Source organism: Alosa sapidissima, chromosome 11 (assembly GCF_018492685.1).
Source record: "Alosa sapidissima isolate fAloSap1 chromosome 11, fAloSap1.pri, whole genome shotgun sequence".
Lineage (NCBI taxonomy): Eukaryota > Metazoa > Chordata > Actinopteri > Clupeiformes > Clupeidae > Alosa > Alosa sapidissima.
The window spans coordinates 37,066,929-37,085,349 of NC_055967.1; the positions used below are offsets into that span (position 1 = coordinate 37,066,929).

At 44.9% G+C, this 18,421-nt stretch overlaps 1 protein-coding gene across 3 annotated transcripts; it reads right to left on the bottom strand.

The window, feature by feature from the left end:
• Positions 1 to 89: 89 nt before the first annotated feature.
• cnot4a (CCR4-NOT transcription complex, subunit 4a) lies at positions 90 to 17,455 on the bottom strand. 3 transcript variants are annotated; one of them, XM_042110050.1, is made up of 14 exons: positions 17,142 to 17,455; positions 15,919 to 15,990; positions 15,285 to 15,494; positions 13,944 to 14,141; positions 13,065 to 13,151; positions 11,705 to 11,806; positions 11,406 to 11,531; positions 11,015 to 11,139; positions 9,095 to 9,301; positions 8,927 to 8,987; positions 8,527 to 8,824; positions 7,626 to 8,105; positions 5,656 to 5,901; positions 90 to 2,033 (listed from the first exon to the last, which is right to left on the bottom strand). In XM_042110050.1, the coding sequence occupies exons 3-14, from the start codon at positions 15,456 to 15,458 to the stop codon at positions 1,693 to 1,695; spliced, it is 2,445 nt and encodes an 814-aa protein (XP_041965984.1). In that variant the 5' UTR covers positions 15,459 to 15,494; positions 15,919 to 15,990; positions 17,142 to 17,455; the 3' UTR covers positions 90 to 1,692. The 3 variants fall into 3 exon arrangements, with proteins under 3 accessions (XP_041965984.1, XP_041965983.1, XP_041965986.1); XM_042110049.1 differs by lacking the exon at positions 15,919 to 15,990 and having other exon boundaries at positions 17,142 to 17,453; XM_042110052.1 differs by lacking the exons at positions 15,919 to 15,990; positions 17,142 to 17,455 and adding an exon at positions 16,912 to 17,099.
• Between the last annotated feature and the right edge of the window lie 966 nt (positions 17,456 to 18,421).

Consider the following 18,421-nt stretch of genomic DNA (forward strand, 5'->3'; position numbering starts at 1 on the left):
AGAAATGGACCATGGTCATCCAGGGTCAACTGGTTGAAGACCAAAGGTGTGTGATTGAAGACCAAAGCAAAAGGAAGACATCAGAGTCATCAGAGTTCTTTGTTTTATTTAATATTCTGTTTCTTTTCACGACCTTCAGAAAAGGGGTCAGTTCTTTTAAGCTCTTTGTTTTTGTTGTGTTAGATGTGTTTCTCTCAGCAGCACGTTCAAACTCAAGGTTGCACTGGCCTCCCCAGCCTCATGACTTGTTCTGGTGAACACTGATTAGTCCGGCCCGGCTTGATACGGATAGAGACGGTTAAAAAGAAAAAGGAAATCAGCTGAGAAGGAGAGGAAGTGATTCAGGGCTCCCGAGAGCGGCCATTTTTGTTGTGGTCTTGCATCAGTCTTTCAATACACACTCACTACCTTAAGCGTTTACTCGGATCTTTTTTTCCTTTCTTCCTTTTCAATGTCAAAGTCATATAACTACGCATCACTCGGCATCCACACTTGTTCTTTGCTCTACTGACACACTTTTAAGGCCTTGCAGTGCTGTTCTGTGCCAAATCTAACAGACGCATTCAACACATGCAGCCATGCCCTCAACTCCCAACTCAATGGCTCTACGGTTATTAAAGCAGCTTTTTTTTGTTTTCTTTCTGAATTGCTTGAGGGGCAGCAATGACATGTGCCACATGGTGGCGCTCTCAGCCTCCAAACCCAACTAAGGTCACGCCTCCGCCTACAGCGCCTGGACTCTGGATGGAGAAGGCCTCCCATCCTCCGCCCGGCTCGGCAGCACGCCTCCCTCTGATGCAGAGATCTGGCTTTGCGTCAGCCCTTAGGTGGACGAGCCTGTCGGCTAACCGTGGTGGGACACCGTGACCTTTTTTGGACTTTCCATGACCTTGCCCACGAGGTCATTCGCGGCTCTAACCGGTGGCACACCGACCACGCGGGCCACAAGTACCAGTAGTGCAGCATCTGCACGTCATCGCCACTCTACCTTCCTTGACCACATCTCTGATTGCTTGGATGCACACACTGAAGCAGTGAGGGACACTGACCAGCAGGTGGGCAAGAATCACAGTAAGAATGCGAGCTGTCAGGTCAAGTCAGGGCCTACTCCCTCCACCTCCCAACCCGTTGCTGTTCTGTGGGGCTATTCCGTTCGCAATACCTCAACAAGTCATCTGTGCACTATTATGTAATTAACTCGTTACTCGCTTAGCTAGCGAACTGAAAGAGGTATGATGATGACGGTCAGACCCCCACTCCTGCCTTGCCCCCATGAGCTCACCCTGAGGTGACCCCCACTCCTGCCTTACCCACCCTGAGGTGGACGCTGCAATAGATACATGTGGTCACTTGACTACGGTTGGATGCTTGTTGGGGCCACTGGAATATTGATGACGTGTGAGCCACGAAACAAAACCCACTGAACAAACAAAAGCAAAAAGCAAAACAAAAAATGAGTTCCCAACAAACAGGCCGTCAGAGGGAGGGAGAGAGGGAGAGAGGGATGGAGAGAGGGATGAAGGAAGGGAGGGAGGGAGAACAAATCATCAGATAATCATCTTGTTAATCAGTGTTACAAGTTTGGCCTTGAGTTCTCATGGTTGAATATGTGTGTTTTTGTTTGTGTGTGTGTGTGTGTGTGTGTGTGTGTGTGTGTGCGTGTGCATGTGTGTGGGAGTGATGGGTGTGTCCCTAGTGGCGGTCCATGGCGGCGGTCTGTAGCATGTCTGGCGTGGCGGTCTGGCCGGGGGGTCTGAAGGCGGTCTGAAAGCCGGGCGGAGGCGAGTGGTAGTGGCTGGGGGTGGCGCTGGAGGGGGGGGGCAGGTAGGACGCCCAGCCGGATCTGTGCAGAGAGGACAGGTGTGTGTCCAGCAGCCCCACGTGGTGCTGTGGGAGGGGCTGCTGCTGCTGAGGGGGGGGGGCTGTGCTGGCCGGGGCCTCCATCTCTGTTAGCGCCTGCAGGGACTTCAGCCAGTGTGGCGGATTGTCGTCCTGGAGACAGTCCAGACTGTTGCCTGCGGTGGCGGGGATCCCTGGAGGGGGGGGAAAGTGTCAGGGGTCAGTCTCTCTGGCCAAGCTGGATTACTGCCCTACGGCTGCTCTATAGACATGTCACAATGACCACATTTCTAAAAAAGAGAAACATTTAACATCATACACACCTTTAATCTATACCAGAATCAGGGTTCCCACTCTAAATCAAATGTAAAATTCCATGACTTTGCACCAAAAATGATAAAATTCCCTGACTATTCCATGTCTGGAATAGACTTTTCAAAATTCCATATTCCAGAAATTCTATGACCTGTGGTGATTCTTTCTGTAGTGGAATACCCACGTTTTAATGATTTTAAGTTGCTCACACAAAATGTATTCATGAGTTGATATTGACACTTGAACAGGCCTTTAACAATTGTGCTCATTTGATAAATGTTTTTTGGGATAGATGGGATAATGGATCAATAAATATTGTATATTATATCCATCTAAAAATACCAGCATGCCAACAAAGATGTGAATTCTGGTCCGAATGTTCCAATATTCAGCAGAATATTGACACCTTCACACTCTTACATGGTTCTCCTGGCCACTCTCACCTAGAACAGTGTGATTTATCATTGGTGATTGAGTGAGAGATCTCGAGTGTGTGAGAGAATTCAAGCTAATACTACAGTAGCTAACCTTGACAAACCAACGGGGACAACTAATGTGTATCCTGCATTGAAAACACTTCCTCCTGTGGGCAAGTAGCCACTCGGCCACCTGAGAATTCTAAATATGCATCAGAGCCTTTAGAACTCAACAAAGCGCAGAAACGGGTGTAGTGTAGCAACTATCTTCAGCCTTGTCATTGCCAGAAGTGACAGCTCGTCTCGTCCGGTTGGTTTTGTACAGAGCAGTGGACTGCTGCTTCATGGTTCAGAGGGTTATTGCCTCTCCTGCTCTAGAACACATGTGTACCGTTGGCCTCTAGAACACATGTGTACGCTGGCCTCTAGAACACATGTGTACGCTGGCCTCTCCTGCTCTAGAACACATGTGTACGCTGGCCTCTAGAACACGTGTACGCTGGCTTCTCCTGCTCTAGAACACATGTGTACGCTGGCCTCTAGAACACATGTGTACGCTGGCCTCTCCTGCTCTAGAACACATGTGTACCGCTGGCCTCTAGAACACATGTGTACGCTGGCCTCTCCTGCTCTAGAACACATGTGTACGCTGGCCTCTAGAACACGTGTACGCTGGCTTCTCCTGCTCTAGAACACATGTGTACGCTGGCCTCTAGAACACATGTGTACGCTGTACGCTGGCCTCTAGAACACATGTGTACGCTGGCCTCTAGAACACATGTGTACGCTGGCCTCTCCTGCTCTAGAACACATGTGTACCGCTGGCCTCTAGAACACATGTGTACGCTGGCCTCTAGAACACATGTGTACGCTGGCCTCTAGAACACATGTGTATGCTGGCCTTTCCTGCTCTAGAACACATGTGTACGCTGGCCTCTAGAACACATGTGTACGTTGGCCTTTCCTGCTCTAGAACACATGTGTACGCTGGCCTCTAGAACACATGTGTACGTTGGCCTTTCCTGCTCTAGAACACGTGTGTACGCTGGCCTCTCCTGCTCTAGAACACGTGTACGCTGGCCTCTAGAACACATGTGTACGCTGGCCTCTAGAACACATGTGTACGCTGGCCTCTAGAACACATGTGTACGCTGGCCTCTAGAACACATGTGTACGCTGGCCTCTAGAACACATGTGTACGCTGGCCTCTCCTGCTTTAGAACACATGTGTACGCTGGCTTTTCCTGCTCTAGAACACATGTGTACGTTCTAGAACACATGTGTACGTTGGCCTCTCCTGCTCTAGCTCTAGAACACATGTGTACGTAGGCCTCTCCTGCTCTAGAACACATGTGTACGCTGGCCTCTAGAACACATGTGTACGCTGGCTTCTCCTGCTCTAGAACACTTGTGTACGTTGGCCTCTCCTGCTCTAGAACACATGTGTACGTTCTAGAACACATGTGTACGTTGGCCTCTCCTGCTCTAGAACACATGTGTACGTTCTAGAACACATGTGTACGTTGGCCTCTCCTGCTCTAGAACACATGTGTACGCTGGCCTTTCGTTTTCATCTCTGTGGCCTGTGGAGGACATTAAAGGGGTTAGGTGTAGAATTCTAGTTTTGAGTTTTATTTATTCATTTGGGTGACCCCTTTATCCAAAGTGACTTACATATGTAAATTATTACAAGGGCCAATCTCTCCAGAACAATTCCCCTGCTCAAGGGCACAACTGTGGCAGTTGGGAATTTAACCCACTACAGCATGCTCAACCAGCTCCTTAGCCACTACGCTAGCAGTGCTGTCTTGAACAGTCCAATGGCACTATTCCACTGACTAGCATTGTATTCGCTACTGCACAAAGTGGTATTACAAGAGAGATGGCCTGTGTCTGGATGGTTAGCATGCTAACTCTAGCGTATATCTGGGCCACACAGCACAGGCATTTTTTGACATTACGTCAAAACAGTTATTTCTTCACATTCTTTTGCTACTTCTGGGTCTTTTTGGAATATTTTAAACCAACAAAAACGACAAATTTCCCTTTTAATAAAGTAGGAACAACATGGAGCACCTCTTAGAAATAAGCGTCTAAATAAACTAGACGCACCGCAGAGTAGAGGTCTGCGAGGGACACATTCTTCAGTCCCGCTCCCGCATTAATGTGCCATTTAAGTGTCCCGCTCCCGCCCGCATCTGGAACATTAAGTCCCGCTCCCGTCCGCAGGAGGGTTATTCAGTTTTGCCTTTTGCCCCACAAAAGGAGCACTTGGCACACTGAACTGAATACGAAGGGGTTTTTGTCCACTACATTTTTGTTCCCTGTTACAGACTAACTTTATTAACCATATTAAAAATTCCCAGTTTATTCCCATTAATTCCCATGGAAAGTTTCCAACTTTGAAAATTCCCAGAATTTTGCAACCCTACCTTTAATCATTTATATTTGTTATTTTACACATATATTTCATTTGCGGGAGTGCAGTGAATCATCGGTTTCTCCCGCAAACGCACCGGTCTCATCCCGCCCGCTCCCGCATAGAGCTCTCAAAGAGTGTTGCTCGATCTTTTGACCCGCGGGTCCCGTGGGAGAACAGACCTCTACCGCAGAGCAGTAGAAAACATGCCCGCCGCCCAGTCCTGCACATTCTATCCGCAAAAATAAATAACGCTTGTCAATTTTTCTCCATCTCCTACTCCACCCCCATACCTCAAATACATGTGTTGACCCTTTGGAGACCAACATAAAAAAATTATTTGGTCATCCTAGGCCCTACGGTTATCGAGATATTCAGAGAAAATTGTGTCCGGCCATTTACAGGCTGATTGGTGTACAGTCCCTTAATGTACACATATATTCATTTATTGTATGGCCCCCCATGAATGGAATTCCACCAAACTTGGCATGCATTCAGAGTGGGTCATAATCATCCTACTCTTCAATGGTTCGGGGTCATCCTTGCGGGGCTTAATGCCGATCAAGTTTTGTGCACCCTGGTCTTTCAGTGTCCCGGGAATCATTGACACGAAATGACTGAAAAAACAAACACTCCATTAGCGAGCGAGTCGTCCTGCAGACTGACCTGTGATGATGGCCGGGTCCATCCAGCTGGCCGTTGCGTCCCAGCTGAGGCTGTGCGAGAGCCCTGCTGGGGGGCCGCCGGGCCCCCCCATGTGGTTTACGCTGGAGGAGGAGGAGGAGGAGGAGGAGGAGGAGGAGGAGGTAGAGCTGGGGAGGCCCCCGAAGTTGATGTTGATATTTGGTAGGAGCGCTCGCAAGCCATCCTGCCACTCTTTGACGTTGAGGCTCTCTATAGAGCCATTGCTGTCTGTTCACATGAGAGAGAAATGACATTGTGTCAAGGTGACAAACTACAAATGGCTCGACTCAACACACTCGACAAACAGGTGCGTTCACTGGTATTTGTTGTGTGGGAGAGTTCTCATGATCCCTTTCAACATTTTCTTTGGGAACTACAATGAGGGCTTGAAAATTGATTCTGCATCGTTTCTCGAAGTCAAATATTTATTGTTTTCATACTGCATGACCTGTTGCCTGCCTGACTAGGGCTGGGCGATATGGACCAAAACTGATATCCCGATATTTTGGGGCTGATTGGCGATATACGATATCGATACGATATTGATATTTCAAACAGAAAGAGCGAAGTGCTTCATATATTCACTCAACACAACAATTATGACAACACAGGCAGTTTTAATTATATTCATTTCAGACTGCTCTAACAGAGCTGTGCAAAAAAGTGTAAACAATAACATAGGCCTACAATAGGCATAGGCTACAGTTGCTCTGATAAAGCTGTGCAAATAACAAAAGACTAAAAGTTGACCCTGACTGACAACGCAGGCCTACATTGTACGGCACAATGCAATAGGCTATTTTGGGCACAACAATATTGAAAAAACCTGCAGTTTTGTCACACAATGCAGTTTTTTTTACCTGTAAGGGTTTGATAGGGCCTAGATGACAAGCAAATGTAGACTATGATGGCCTAGACATGTTGCTATCAACAACAAAAATAGTTTTAAACAATTAGGCTACTTAAACAACGTAACTGAGTCACTCATCAAGAGTGTGATAGACGCTACCGTCGTTTTGTATGCGTTCATTTTTGCATGTTCCGGTTCGTAAGAAAAATCCCTATGCACGATTGAATGGGGTTTCAGGAATCATAAAAAATGATGCCCTAACTGCTCGCGAGTCGTGTGCATATCCTCTTAATAAAATCAGCGTGTAGGTTGTCTCCCTGAGGACTTTAGATCTGCTACTGTATATCGCTAAACGCAAGCATTCATCAGTGTACTTAAATTAGCTAGGCTATGTACCAAAAATGACATTTTACCGTGAGTCAAAGAGCTGTAAACAGTGTTGTAACTTAAATCTGCGTGTACAAAACAGCTTGGAGCTTCAGTGGAATTTTGATTTTTTACAACGAGAATTCTCGGTCTAGCCGTTGATGTGCCGATGGAATAGACATTAGCACCAACCTCTGATCAAGGTAAACAAAATCTGACTCAGTGTCCGTCATGTTTGAAAGTTTGTAGTGCTGCGAGGAGCTACGGCTGTAGAGGGAGCTGTAGAGCTGCGGCTATCTGAATGGTCTGAACACAGAAGAGCAAGTGGCTTTGATAAAATGGCCCATTATTTGACATAATACCGGTATTACGATATTGTCTCAACTACATATAGTTTTCAAAAATATATCGGTCGTAGTCGTAATACCGATATATCGCCCAGCCCTATGCCTGACCGGTACTTGATGACGTGATCATCTTTCTGAATCACTTCAATGAAAAGATTATGATAATCTCAGTAGCCTCCACAGCAGTTAAGAATTATGAGCATCTGATCACACTGGGCAACACCATAAATGACACCAATTTCACTTCTTATGTTGACATTTCACTTTTCACAGCAAATCAGCTTTTTCAGCTATAAAAGCAGCTGTGCTGTGTGTCTGTGCTGTGTGTCTGTGCTGTGTGTCTGTGCTGTGTGTCTGTGCTGTGTGTCTGTGCTGTGCCTGCTGCTCACCTGATATGGGAATGCCCCCGAGGCCGGTGTTGTGAGGGTGATGCTGCTCCTGCACTGGCAAATTCAAGTCCAAGAAGCTGCTGTGCACAGCTGTGTGGTTCAAGTGTGCCAGGTTATTGCGCGTGGACGCCCCCATCCAGGGGTGGCGGGCAGTGGTCTGGACGGGCGCTGGGCCCAGGTGGCCGTTGAGCGGGGCGCGCTGGTGCAGGTGGCCGAAGCGCTGCGCCAGGCTGGAGCGGTACAGGTGGGCGTGTGTGTGGAACAGGCCGGGGGAGAGTGCGGAGGAGGAGGAGGAGGAGGAGGAGGAAGAGTAGGGAAGCTCCTGCACGGACAGCTCCTTCTCAATGAGGTCGGCCAGGGCCTTGCGCGTCACGTCGAAGGGGTCGAAGCCCAGGTCGTCGTCCTGCTGCTGCTGCTTGGCTGAGGAGCCGAAGCCGAAGGCCGCCTGCCAGTCCGTTGACGAAGACACAGGAATGGTGTCTGTGGGAGGGGGAGCAAAGATGACCAACTCAACTTGAACTTTAATACCAGTACTAAGTCTCCAAAAAAAACAAGCTTTGTTTGGCTTGTCACTCAGTCAGTCCAGGAGAGGTGTCTGGTCAGAGTTTTAGCCAAAGGCCAACTCTGTTTTCAGGAACACCGAGGTCTGACACAACATCAGTCAAAACGGGTATGCTAATAACGTTACAAAAACAAATGTTATTGAACTGACCGTTGGCTTATCAGCTAGTTGGTTAACTTTGCTGGCTAACTGGCCAGCTAGCTAGTTCATATCTGGCTGGTATAACAAAAGCGTTGTTATGGAAACATGGTGCTGTTGCGAGCTGTTTCACTGGTATGAAGAGCTTGTTTTAAGAACAATGTGCACTGGTCTTCCAGTTAAGGGCACACAGACACATACCTGAGGTGAAGAGGCTCTGTGGTTCGGGGGTCATGGGCCAGTCGGACCCGCCCTGAGGTGAGCAGGGGCCAGAGGGCAGGCTGCTCGGGAGAGGGTTGGGGTGCCGGAAGTTGCTGTTGTCGGAGAAGAGCGAGCGCGACTCGGCGGCCGCCCCCTCAAACGGCGAGCGTGCTGTGAGATCGGCCACACTGATGGGCACCACTAGACTGGGCTTGGTCAGGCCAGGGGGAGGCGAGGGGGGGTCACTGTTGGGGAGCTGATGAACCGAGGAGCGGTGAACGAGAGACGAGAGCATTGTCTGCCACGGACACATGAAAAGGTTTAGATATTCAAATTCAATTCACAATATTTGAACTCAACTGAACTAAACTACACAGAACAATCTAAACGCAGGTGTCACCTGTGGGGTAGCCTCTCCATTCTCTGTGATACTGTTTGATTCTGGAGGTTTATCAATGGAACTACAATAGATAAGAAAAAAACACATTTTATTTTAGCATCACAGTGTGCAGCAGATGACCCAACACTTCAATTTGAAAAGGGCTGCATGGGGTCATTCCAACTGTACCTGGAGGGGTCTAATGCTGAGGGGAAAGGCGAGATGCCCTGATCTGGACACAGCTCCTCAGAGTCTGGCCCGTCTGGGGTCATGTGGTCGGAGTCTGAGCCACAGTCTAAGACGGGAGGCGTTTTACGGTGCTCTGTGGGTAGACCATTGACTGCCTTACCACAGCCTTGTAGCACGGGCCAGCCATCTTTGTTGGTGCTGCCAGGTCTGCAATTCAAAGGAATAGTAATGTCAGAAAGCGGTAAGAGCAGGTCACAGTGAGCCGTTTACATTCCCGATATGCACAGGTGCTGTTACATTCCCGATATGCACAGGTGCTGTTACATTCCCGATATGCACAGGTGCTGTTACATTCCCGATATGCACAAAAAGTGCTGTATAAAAAAGTGCTGTGACTGCTGTATATGTGAAAAATAAAAAGATACCCGCACACTGTTCTATAAGCTCGCAGAGCGGTTTATTAACAACGTATACCTGACGAAGACCTCTGGTCGAAACGTTGTTAATAAACCACTCTGGGAGCTTATAGAACAGTGTGCGGGTATCTTTTTATTTTTCACATATACAGCAGTCACAGACCCTGAAGATTAACTTTATTCGTTTTAGTTTAATTGAAATCTGAATTTTCCATAGTCTGCTTATCTCACACGACTGCTTTTGGAATGTTTGTGTTTCTTCATTGCTAATTAATAATGAAGCCTGCATCGTTACATCTTCTGGCCTGGCATATGCACTACAGCGCTTGCTGTCGGTGTGACCTCTTCGTGTGGACGCAAGTTTTTTTTTTGCTGGTGTCGTTAAAGGAACACGCCACCCAATGTCAGTAGTAATATATGTTCTTACCTTAACTTTCACAAGTTGAGTCATACCTCTCCCGTGCCTGTACGTGCACTCAAACGCTCTGGTGCACGGCGCAAATGTGTTAGCATGTTGCTATGCTAGCGGGCTCAGACGTAGCCATAGAGGGAGGAAGATTGCAGTAATCAAAAATAAAGCATGGTAAAGTAGGTGAAGTGAAGTGAACAATTATAACATGCATTGTGAAGGGTTGTGATGACAAGCAGAAGTATTATAGTGATTTCATGTTTCATAGAATTCCGCTTCGCTGCAAACGGTGGATAGGATCTGCAATTAGGTGTAAATTAATATTACTACTCTAGGTCGAAGTACTCCCAAGTGCTATTGCGCCACACATTGTAGTTCTCCTGTTTATAAAGTATATATTTGGGCTTTTTATGCCTTTAATTAGATAGGACAGTGGAGAACGACAGGAAGTGAGTGGGAGAGAGAGTCGGGGTGGGATCCGGAAAGGACCACGGGGCGGGAATCGAACCCGGGTCGCCGGCGTACGGTGCAGGTGCCCCAGCCAGCCGCGCCACCTCTGGGGCCATGACCATTACACAGTTTTATCAACTACTCGAGCAACTGTATTTAAGTAGGGAAAACGTGGATGTTTTTGATTACTGCAATCTTCCTCCCTCTATGGCTACGTCTGAGCCCGCTAGCATAGCAACATGCTAACACATTTGCGCCGTGCACCAGAGCGTTTGAGTGCACGTACAGACACGGGAGAGTTATGACTCAACTTGTGAAAGTTAAGGTAAGAACATATATTACTACTGACATTGGGTGGCGTGTTCCTTTAAAGGTGTGAAAGCGGTACGAAAAAACCCTACCCTAACCCTAAGGCATGCCTGTTTAACAACAACCAACGTGGGATACAACAGCAAGGCACAACTGGATGATGGCAGTCACAAAGATGACAGTGACCGCTAAAGCAGACTACTAACCAAGATAAACACAAAACAGTAAATCTCCACATCCCTAGTGAAGACTGCACATATTCTAGCAACTCAAAAAGAGACTCAAGAGCACCACTGAAAGACAGGATATTATGGGATATTATTCTGCAGAAGTAACCTTTGGGAGGAGCTGGATTTTCCTTTCGACTTTTCACTGCCACATGTTGAAGGTTGTAGGAAAGTGGGATTTGATTTGTAGAGATCTTGGAGTAGTTTTTGTTCATATTCTTGGTGCTTTCCCGCCTACAACCAAAAAGCAATGCACATATATATCAATGCACATATATATCAAGTGATATAAGCCTGTCAAAATGACTAAATGAAATAATAGTTCAATCAATTTACATTTCAATGTTATTAATGAGCAGCACATCCTCATGTTCTTAGTAGCAGGGTTCAACATAGGCAATGGCCCATTATGTTGGACAGGATTTTGTAGTACATGCTCAAGAGCAGTAGAACTGCCTACAATGAGCAACGGAAAAAGAGTGAATATGTTTTTTGTTTACCTGCATCTCCTCTTTTGTAAAACTAGCTGCTTCATCTCCCAGTTCATGTAAATACATGCAGTCTGGCTTGGGACACTGCATACTTTTCAAAAAGTAACTGCAGTATTTTGTTGTACCTAAGGAAGCCTTCCAGACAAAAAGTACCAAATACATTATGCCACTAGCCTTGATTGTCACAGAACTTTAAGACAAAACAAACATCACCAGGTCAACAATAGTACTACATACATGTTATATTTGACTTAACTCAAATTGTACACTGAAAGGCATGGTTAACCCAAACAAAGACATCTTCTCACCTTTAGAGTTCTACCATCCACAACAACATTGTTGACACACTGTATTGCTCTCAGGGCATCCTCTGAGCGGAGGTACGTGACATACGCACTGGCACTTGGACCCTGTGGATTACAAGGGGGGATAAATGTACAGGTCACAGGTCTGGTCAATCGACTAATTATGACCACTTGATTATGGATCATGAATCACATTCAATGTCACCCTAGTCGACTGTACACCAACAGTCAAGTCATCCCATGAAGCTTGTTATGACCAACAGTCAAAAGTCATGTCATGAAGCTTGTTATGACCAACAGTCAAAAGTCATGTCATGAAGCTTGTTATGACCAACAGTCAAAAGTCATGTCATGAAGCTTGTTATGACCAACAGTCAAAAGTCATGTCATGAAGCTTGTTATGATGACACTCATCATGATACATAATTTATTTTCTTTGGTTAAAAAAACTTCAAAATCGCCTCCGTTTCCCTTCCTGACTGCTATGCACACTATTGCATCATCATATCAGCTTCATGACGTGGTCCCAAGTATGTTCCTCGACATACAACCAACAACATGCTCATATCAGCGCCTACAGGAGCTAACAGGCTGGTGGAGAGAAGGCCCAGAATGGAAAATGCTGTCATCACAGCAAACGCTGGCTGCTCTGAGGAACCCAAAATATAAAACATTTAGCTTCATTTACACTTTTGTTGTTTACTACACAACCCTATGTGTGTTATTTAACTGTTTTGAGTATGTCTCATTTCTGACTGGTAGTGCACACACACCACTGGTTTCACTATTTATAGGTATGTGTTTCAACACAATAGACATTTTTATTTTATTCTATAAATGACTGAAAACGTGTCCCATTTGTGCGGTCATCAGCCACCCTCCCCAACATGTCATAGTGGGCGCAAGACACTGTGGCTCGTACGCCTCTCAGTCTGCAGGTCCAGTGTTTAACCAGTAAATGAGCAGGTATTGGGCAAAGCTGGAAATTGGGCAAATTTGTCTTCATGACGGATGCAAGAATATAGTAATTTGTCATTTTCTTTGATTGGAATTTGGGATAAATGCTGTCAGCAATTTGAAGAAAAGAATTTCATTATACTCAAACACATTCATACTAATACTCAAACGAGAGAAACTGATTATTTTTCCATAGCCTCTTATTTCTTCCCAGACCTGTAGGCCCTGTAGAGTCTTTTTACTGCTTTATCATTTCTATTATAACATGAAATAGAGGGTGTCAAATTTTTTAATTATAGGTTCTATGCCACATATTACAAACCATACAGTCACTCATCAGTAACTGGCAAGATGCTGTCATACTTTCTACTTTAAAGGTCAATGATTAAGGAGATCCTTTTCTTACCTGTGAACCTGCATACGATGTGCTGTTATTGATGACTACTTTATGGATTTTGCCAAACTTGCCAAAGTACTCTGGTCTTTTAAGAACCTGTATTAGTATATAGTTCAAATTAGAAAATGAAATTACACAAATGTCAAGTAACTTTTCACAAAATTCCCTTGGATAAAATATTCTCAATCAAATAAAATGTCTGTGGTAAATCACTTCCTACAGTATATATCACTTTTAAGCTATAACTATTTTATATGCCACAGCATCATGACAAGCTACATATTTACAAGACTAATGTTTGACTGAAGACAATAACAACGATGACAACAATTAAATAGCAACACCCATCTTGAGCAATTACTTATCAACATTTGCTGAGAAATGACCAAGATTTTGGCCATTATCTTCCTTTTAACGTTGAAGCATAATCTATTACTCTAGTGCACTACAAAAGGACACCCAAGAGCTCAATATCCACAAAGCGACAGTGTTCATGTTGTACTAGCACCCCCGCTCCAGACTGCATACAGAGCACGATGAGAACAGAGCTAGTAATAAGGGCTGCATGACATTTGACAGGTGCTTGCCACAGTCTCCATAACGGTGTTAATTGCTCTGGTTTAAGGCACCGTTTCCTTTAAGTAGCACAACTTGCTTCTTTAAAAAAAGAGGTTTAAGGCACCGTTTCCTTTAAGTAGCACAACTTGTTTCTTTATAAAGAGTTGACAGAAAACTGTGATTTAGTAGAACATAGAAACAAATGACTGATTCCTATCAACATAAAGGCTTAGAAAAGGTAACGGTGACCAGTCACTACCAAACAAGTGAGGAATGGCTACCTATGGCCTCAGCCATCCTCAGGGGAGCAGATCTCTCTCTCTCTCTCACCTCTGGGTCGGCGAGCCTTTGAGACAGCCCAACCACGAACACAAGGTTCCGCTGGACCACGCGCACGCTGGCCAGGTGCTTGCGGTTCTCCGTGACCTTCTGCTTCTTCTCGTTCTGCTTCTGCTTCTTCTCGTTCTTTATCCTCTGGATCTCTTCCTGTGAAAGGGGCTTGTAAACAGCTGGGTCCTCTGGGTAGGGCTACAAATAACAGGAGACAAGTGCACCATTGGAGTCATTATTTGGAGGCATTTATTTCCCACTCCTCTAAAAAAGTCAAGGCCAAGCATACAGATCTTCATAGAACACTGGATTGAACAATGCTCACACAAAATCTATGTAAACCATAATATGAACAAGTCAAGGGTTTGTTTGAATCCAAATGAATACATATATATTTAGCTACCAATCATCCATTTCTACAAACATTCATGAATACACACTGAAAATAAATACTGCAACTAGAATGGCAACTTGAAAAATCCCCGGGTAAAAAACAATGGTAAAATATGTTATTAGTACTGATGACATTTGTTTCACAGAGGCTGTGAAAAGGTATACTGTGCTAGGACCCTGATAATGTCCATACCAACCAACAGGAACAAACTGACATTACTGGGGAAGGACCATTTCAAGCACAACACAATGCACTGCTTATACTCATGGTGTGTACCAATACCAATGTGTCTTGCTCTGATGAAGGCAGTAATGGCGAAACGTGTATGCATGTTTTAGAATAGCAGCCATGTGAAATGAAAGGTTTTTTTAAACAGATAACCCTCATAAGATTTTCTTTAAAATATTTTTCAACTCATGGTGTATATTTAGCCAAACCCTGATTGTAGGTGTGGTAAGAATCCCAGGTCAAATAATAATAGTAAAAACATGCGGTCATATTTTCTGTGAAATGGATTTGGTCCAGTACTAACTCATACAAAGTGATTAAGTTAAGTGCACTCCCTCAGACATAAGGAAGCACATTTTTACAGGACATTCCCCTTTGTGGAAAATACATGCATCATCACTGTATCAACAACAACAAAACATTCCCGTACTGGAAAAAGAAAATGTTTCTTATTTCTGGTTGCATCTGGGTTCTTTCCCGCTAGCTTTCAGTGAAAGCATACTGGAGCATTTGGCCTTTTAAATGTACTTTTCAGAATACAAACAGGGGCCAATATTATTATATGTTCTAATGGGCTATCCATTTACTCATCTGAAACATCTCTGTGACTAATAGTCCCACCTCTGCCTCACACCTCGTCACTGTACTAGTCTTCGCTTGACTGTCCATCTCATCCTGTTGTGTGCACTGGCTGAGTACGCACCCAGCTCTGGGCTCACCTTTCTGCAAGCGGGACAGAGGCCGTTCTCATCTGTGCGGATGCGATGCCAGCAGAAGCGGCAGATCTGGTAGCCGCAGGTGCAGGGGAAAAAGTTGACGTCATCGATCTCCAAGGGCTCCATGCACAGTGGGCACTCCATGGGGTCCTCTTTGACGTCTGGGCTGCGAGACATCCTACAGCACAGTGATCACTGGTGGCTCTCAGTGGGCTAATGATACAAGGGGGGGGGGGGGGGGGGGGGGGGTTGAAATGCCAAGCTAAAAATCCATAAAATGACTAGTTACCTTCCTCATTAATTCACTTATCGCTAATAACTTAGGTTACTTTCATCACGCTGGTCAATTTGACAAGCAAGGCAATGCTGTTTGGGTTATGAATACTTTTCTTAAAGGGCACACATGACTCAGGCTTGATGACAGCATCTAGTAGGCCTAGGTCTCCTGTGTGTATATGCATGTCTAGGTAACCATAGGTAAACCCTCTTCATGACATCACATCACTACTGAACCATGGTCACTAACACCCAAACTATAGGCCTACAGACAGCAGCAATAGCCTTAAGTGCTGTGTGTGTAACTTTGCAAAATTTGCAAAACATAGATGCACTGGGCAGACATAAGTGCTCAACCTACATCATGGAGACACATGCCCACAGCTCTTCCTTAAGAGACAACCCCCGTATGCTTTCATACTCCGTATGTAGTCTGCAAAACATGACAACATCTGGAACGACATCTCACATATTTTCCACAAATAATTGCATCCTCAAAATGGCAGTGTCCAGATGGTGTCGGCAGCTTTAACTATCTATCGGTTCACTGCATGACCATACGAATACATTTACAAAGGCTAAAGTTAAATTCGTAAACGCAATGCATGTCAATTTCTACAAACCTTACCAAACCTTCTTGCTTCGCAATAACAGACCAGCCGCACACTAGCTTACGCCACTGACAGTTCTCGATTTTGGTTTAACATGCAGTCACGATAATCATACCGTGTGTAACAGTGCGATAAAGAGAACAGATCATCTGAACTGAATAGCAAGGTAACATTGTGAGACGCATATATTTATAGGTGACCGGGTTCAAAGCATTATTCTCAATTATATCAGATAGCTAACGTTAGCTTGCACAGGTCAGCGACTGATCTAAAATTGGTGAAGCTCATGACGCGCAAACATGGACCTAGCTATCCTAGCTACTGTTAGCTAGCTGGGCGAGTCCGATTAGAGTACAGATTCCCCAAACAAAATACCCACATTACAGTCAGTGATTTCCTTTATGCAGGGAACATGTTGTTAAAATGTTTGACTGACACGGTCGCAATCACTTGGTAATACAACAAATGTGTAAAAAGCCGGTCAAGAGCTTAGGCTAACGTTATGTTGGTTGAACATCTGACGTATGGCAGCGGTGCTCACAAGACAACAAGAACGGGTTAGCTAGCTTGCTAACGTTACCCATGTAGCGGAGAAACCGAATTTACTACAAAGCACTTCTAAGTCATTTCGAATGCTTTCTAAATGGTCCTGCGCCGAACCCTGCATATGGAGACGCAATCAACCAAGTATCTATCAAATATAGGTCAAAGAGAATAAAGATAGCAGTTCCTTCAGCGCTCACAATTGTGCGGCCTATGCCGAAGCCTGGGACTCTCCCACTATCGTTAATCTGATAACACGGGCGGATGGGCTTCAGTCAACCTTTAGCTGCTCCATGAAGTCAGATCTGTATGGAAAATGCACGGATATGGAATTTTGACGGATGCATCTGAACGTAGCTGTCGCTATAGAACAAACAATTGTTTGTCTTCGTGACCATGTTGCCGAATCTGTAGTTTGCGGGATACTCACCCTGATTGCAAGGATTCCACTCCAAACAATATTCACACCAATTTAGGCGGAAATTGCTCAAGTGTCAGATATCGTTAGATGTGTGTACGGAACACAATGGAATTTCTCTTCGATTACCTAGTAGTCTACCTAGAAATTCTATAGTTGCAGATATGATAGAGATAGGGTTATACGAAATATTTCTAAGTTAGGTAGCTTTCTGGCTAGGTTACTTCTTTTGGTAGCTAGTTGCTTCTTGCCACCATCTTACATTGAAATGAGGAGGGGGGAACTGGTACACACTTGCGATACACTGAGGTTGCGCAAACATCTCTCTTCTGTTCGTTCTTCGCGGTTTATGGGAACTGTAGTGTGCAGCATATTTGTAGTCCCTTCTACATTAAGCTACATCTATTTATCACGTTTCTGTAGTAGGCTAGCCTGTAGTAGTAAATGTTATGCCCAAATGATTCATGCCAAACTGAGTAAAATAGCCTAGGCTACATGTCCAACTTAACCCCTTGATGACGGGCACATCTTCTATTTCTAGAAGAGGAAAATATAGGTTTAGCCTAATTCTTAAAACTCAGCACCAACCCCATTTCTTTCCTGGAATCAAACCATACCAAGCCTGGCATTGGAATTAAAATCTTAAAATAGTTCTCGAAGCTACACTAAAATCTGAGACAGGATAATAATGCTATCATTCCATCATTATTTGATCACCTGAATAGGTCTATAGGCTAACCTAAATTAAGTTTACAAAATTAAACAGCTCTCCTACAAACTCTCTTTCTTTCTGGAAAATCTGGTGTAATTGCAGCCCTTGACCAGCTGACCTCTCTAAATGCTTGTTTGGCTGAGGTTTATCATCTAGTCAGGGGGCCAAAACTGATATTAAAACTAGAAATGCAATTCCGAGGAATTACATGAGGGGATGCAATCTGCTGGTTAGGGTGTTGGTGGGGCTGTTGAGCTTGCTGCTAGCTGGTTGGTAGGGTAATTGTGATACCTGCAAAGGTGCTTTTGGAGTAACCAAATTTGAATCTTGAGTGACATGGCATTCATGAGATATCACATTCAAGGTGTTTTTGACCTTGACATTGGACCTTCAACCTCCAACATCAACTCACTTCACCTTTGAGTCCATAAAAACACTCGTACCAAATTTGAAGCATGTACGTCAAGCCATTCTGGAGATATAATGCTGAATGCATGAGATATGGCTGGGACTTTTATTTTGACACACAGGAAACACTTTAACAGGATGTGTAGTTCAGGTAGAGCTAGATTGTATGCTT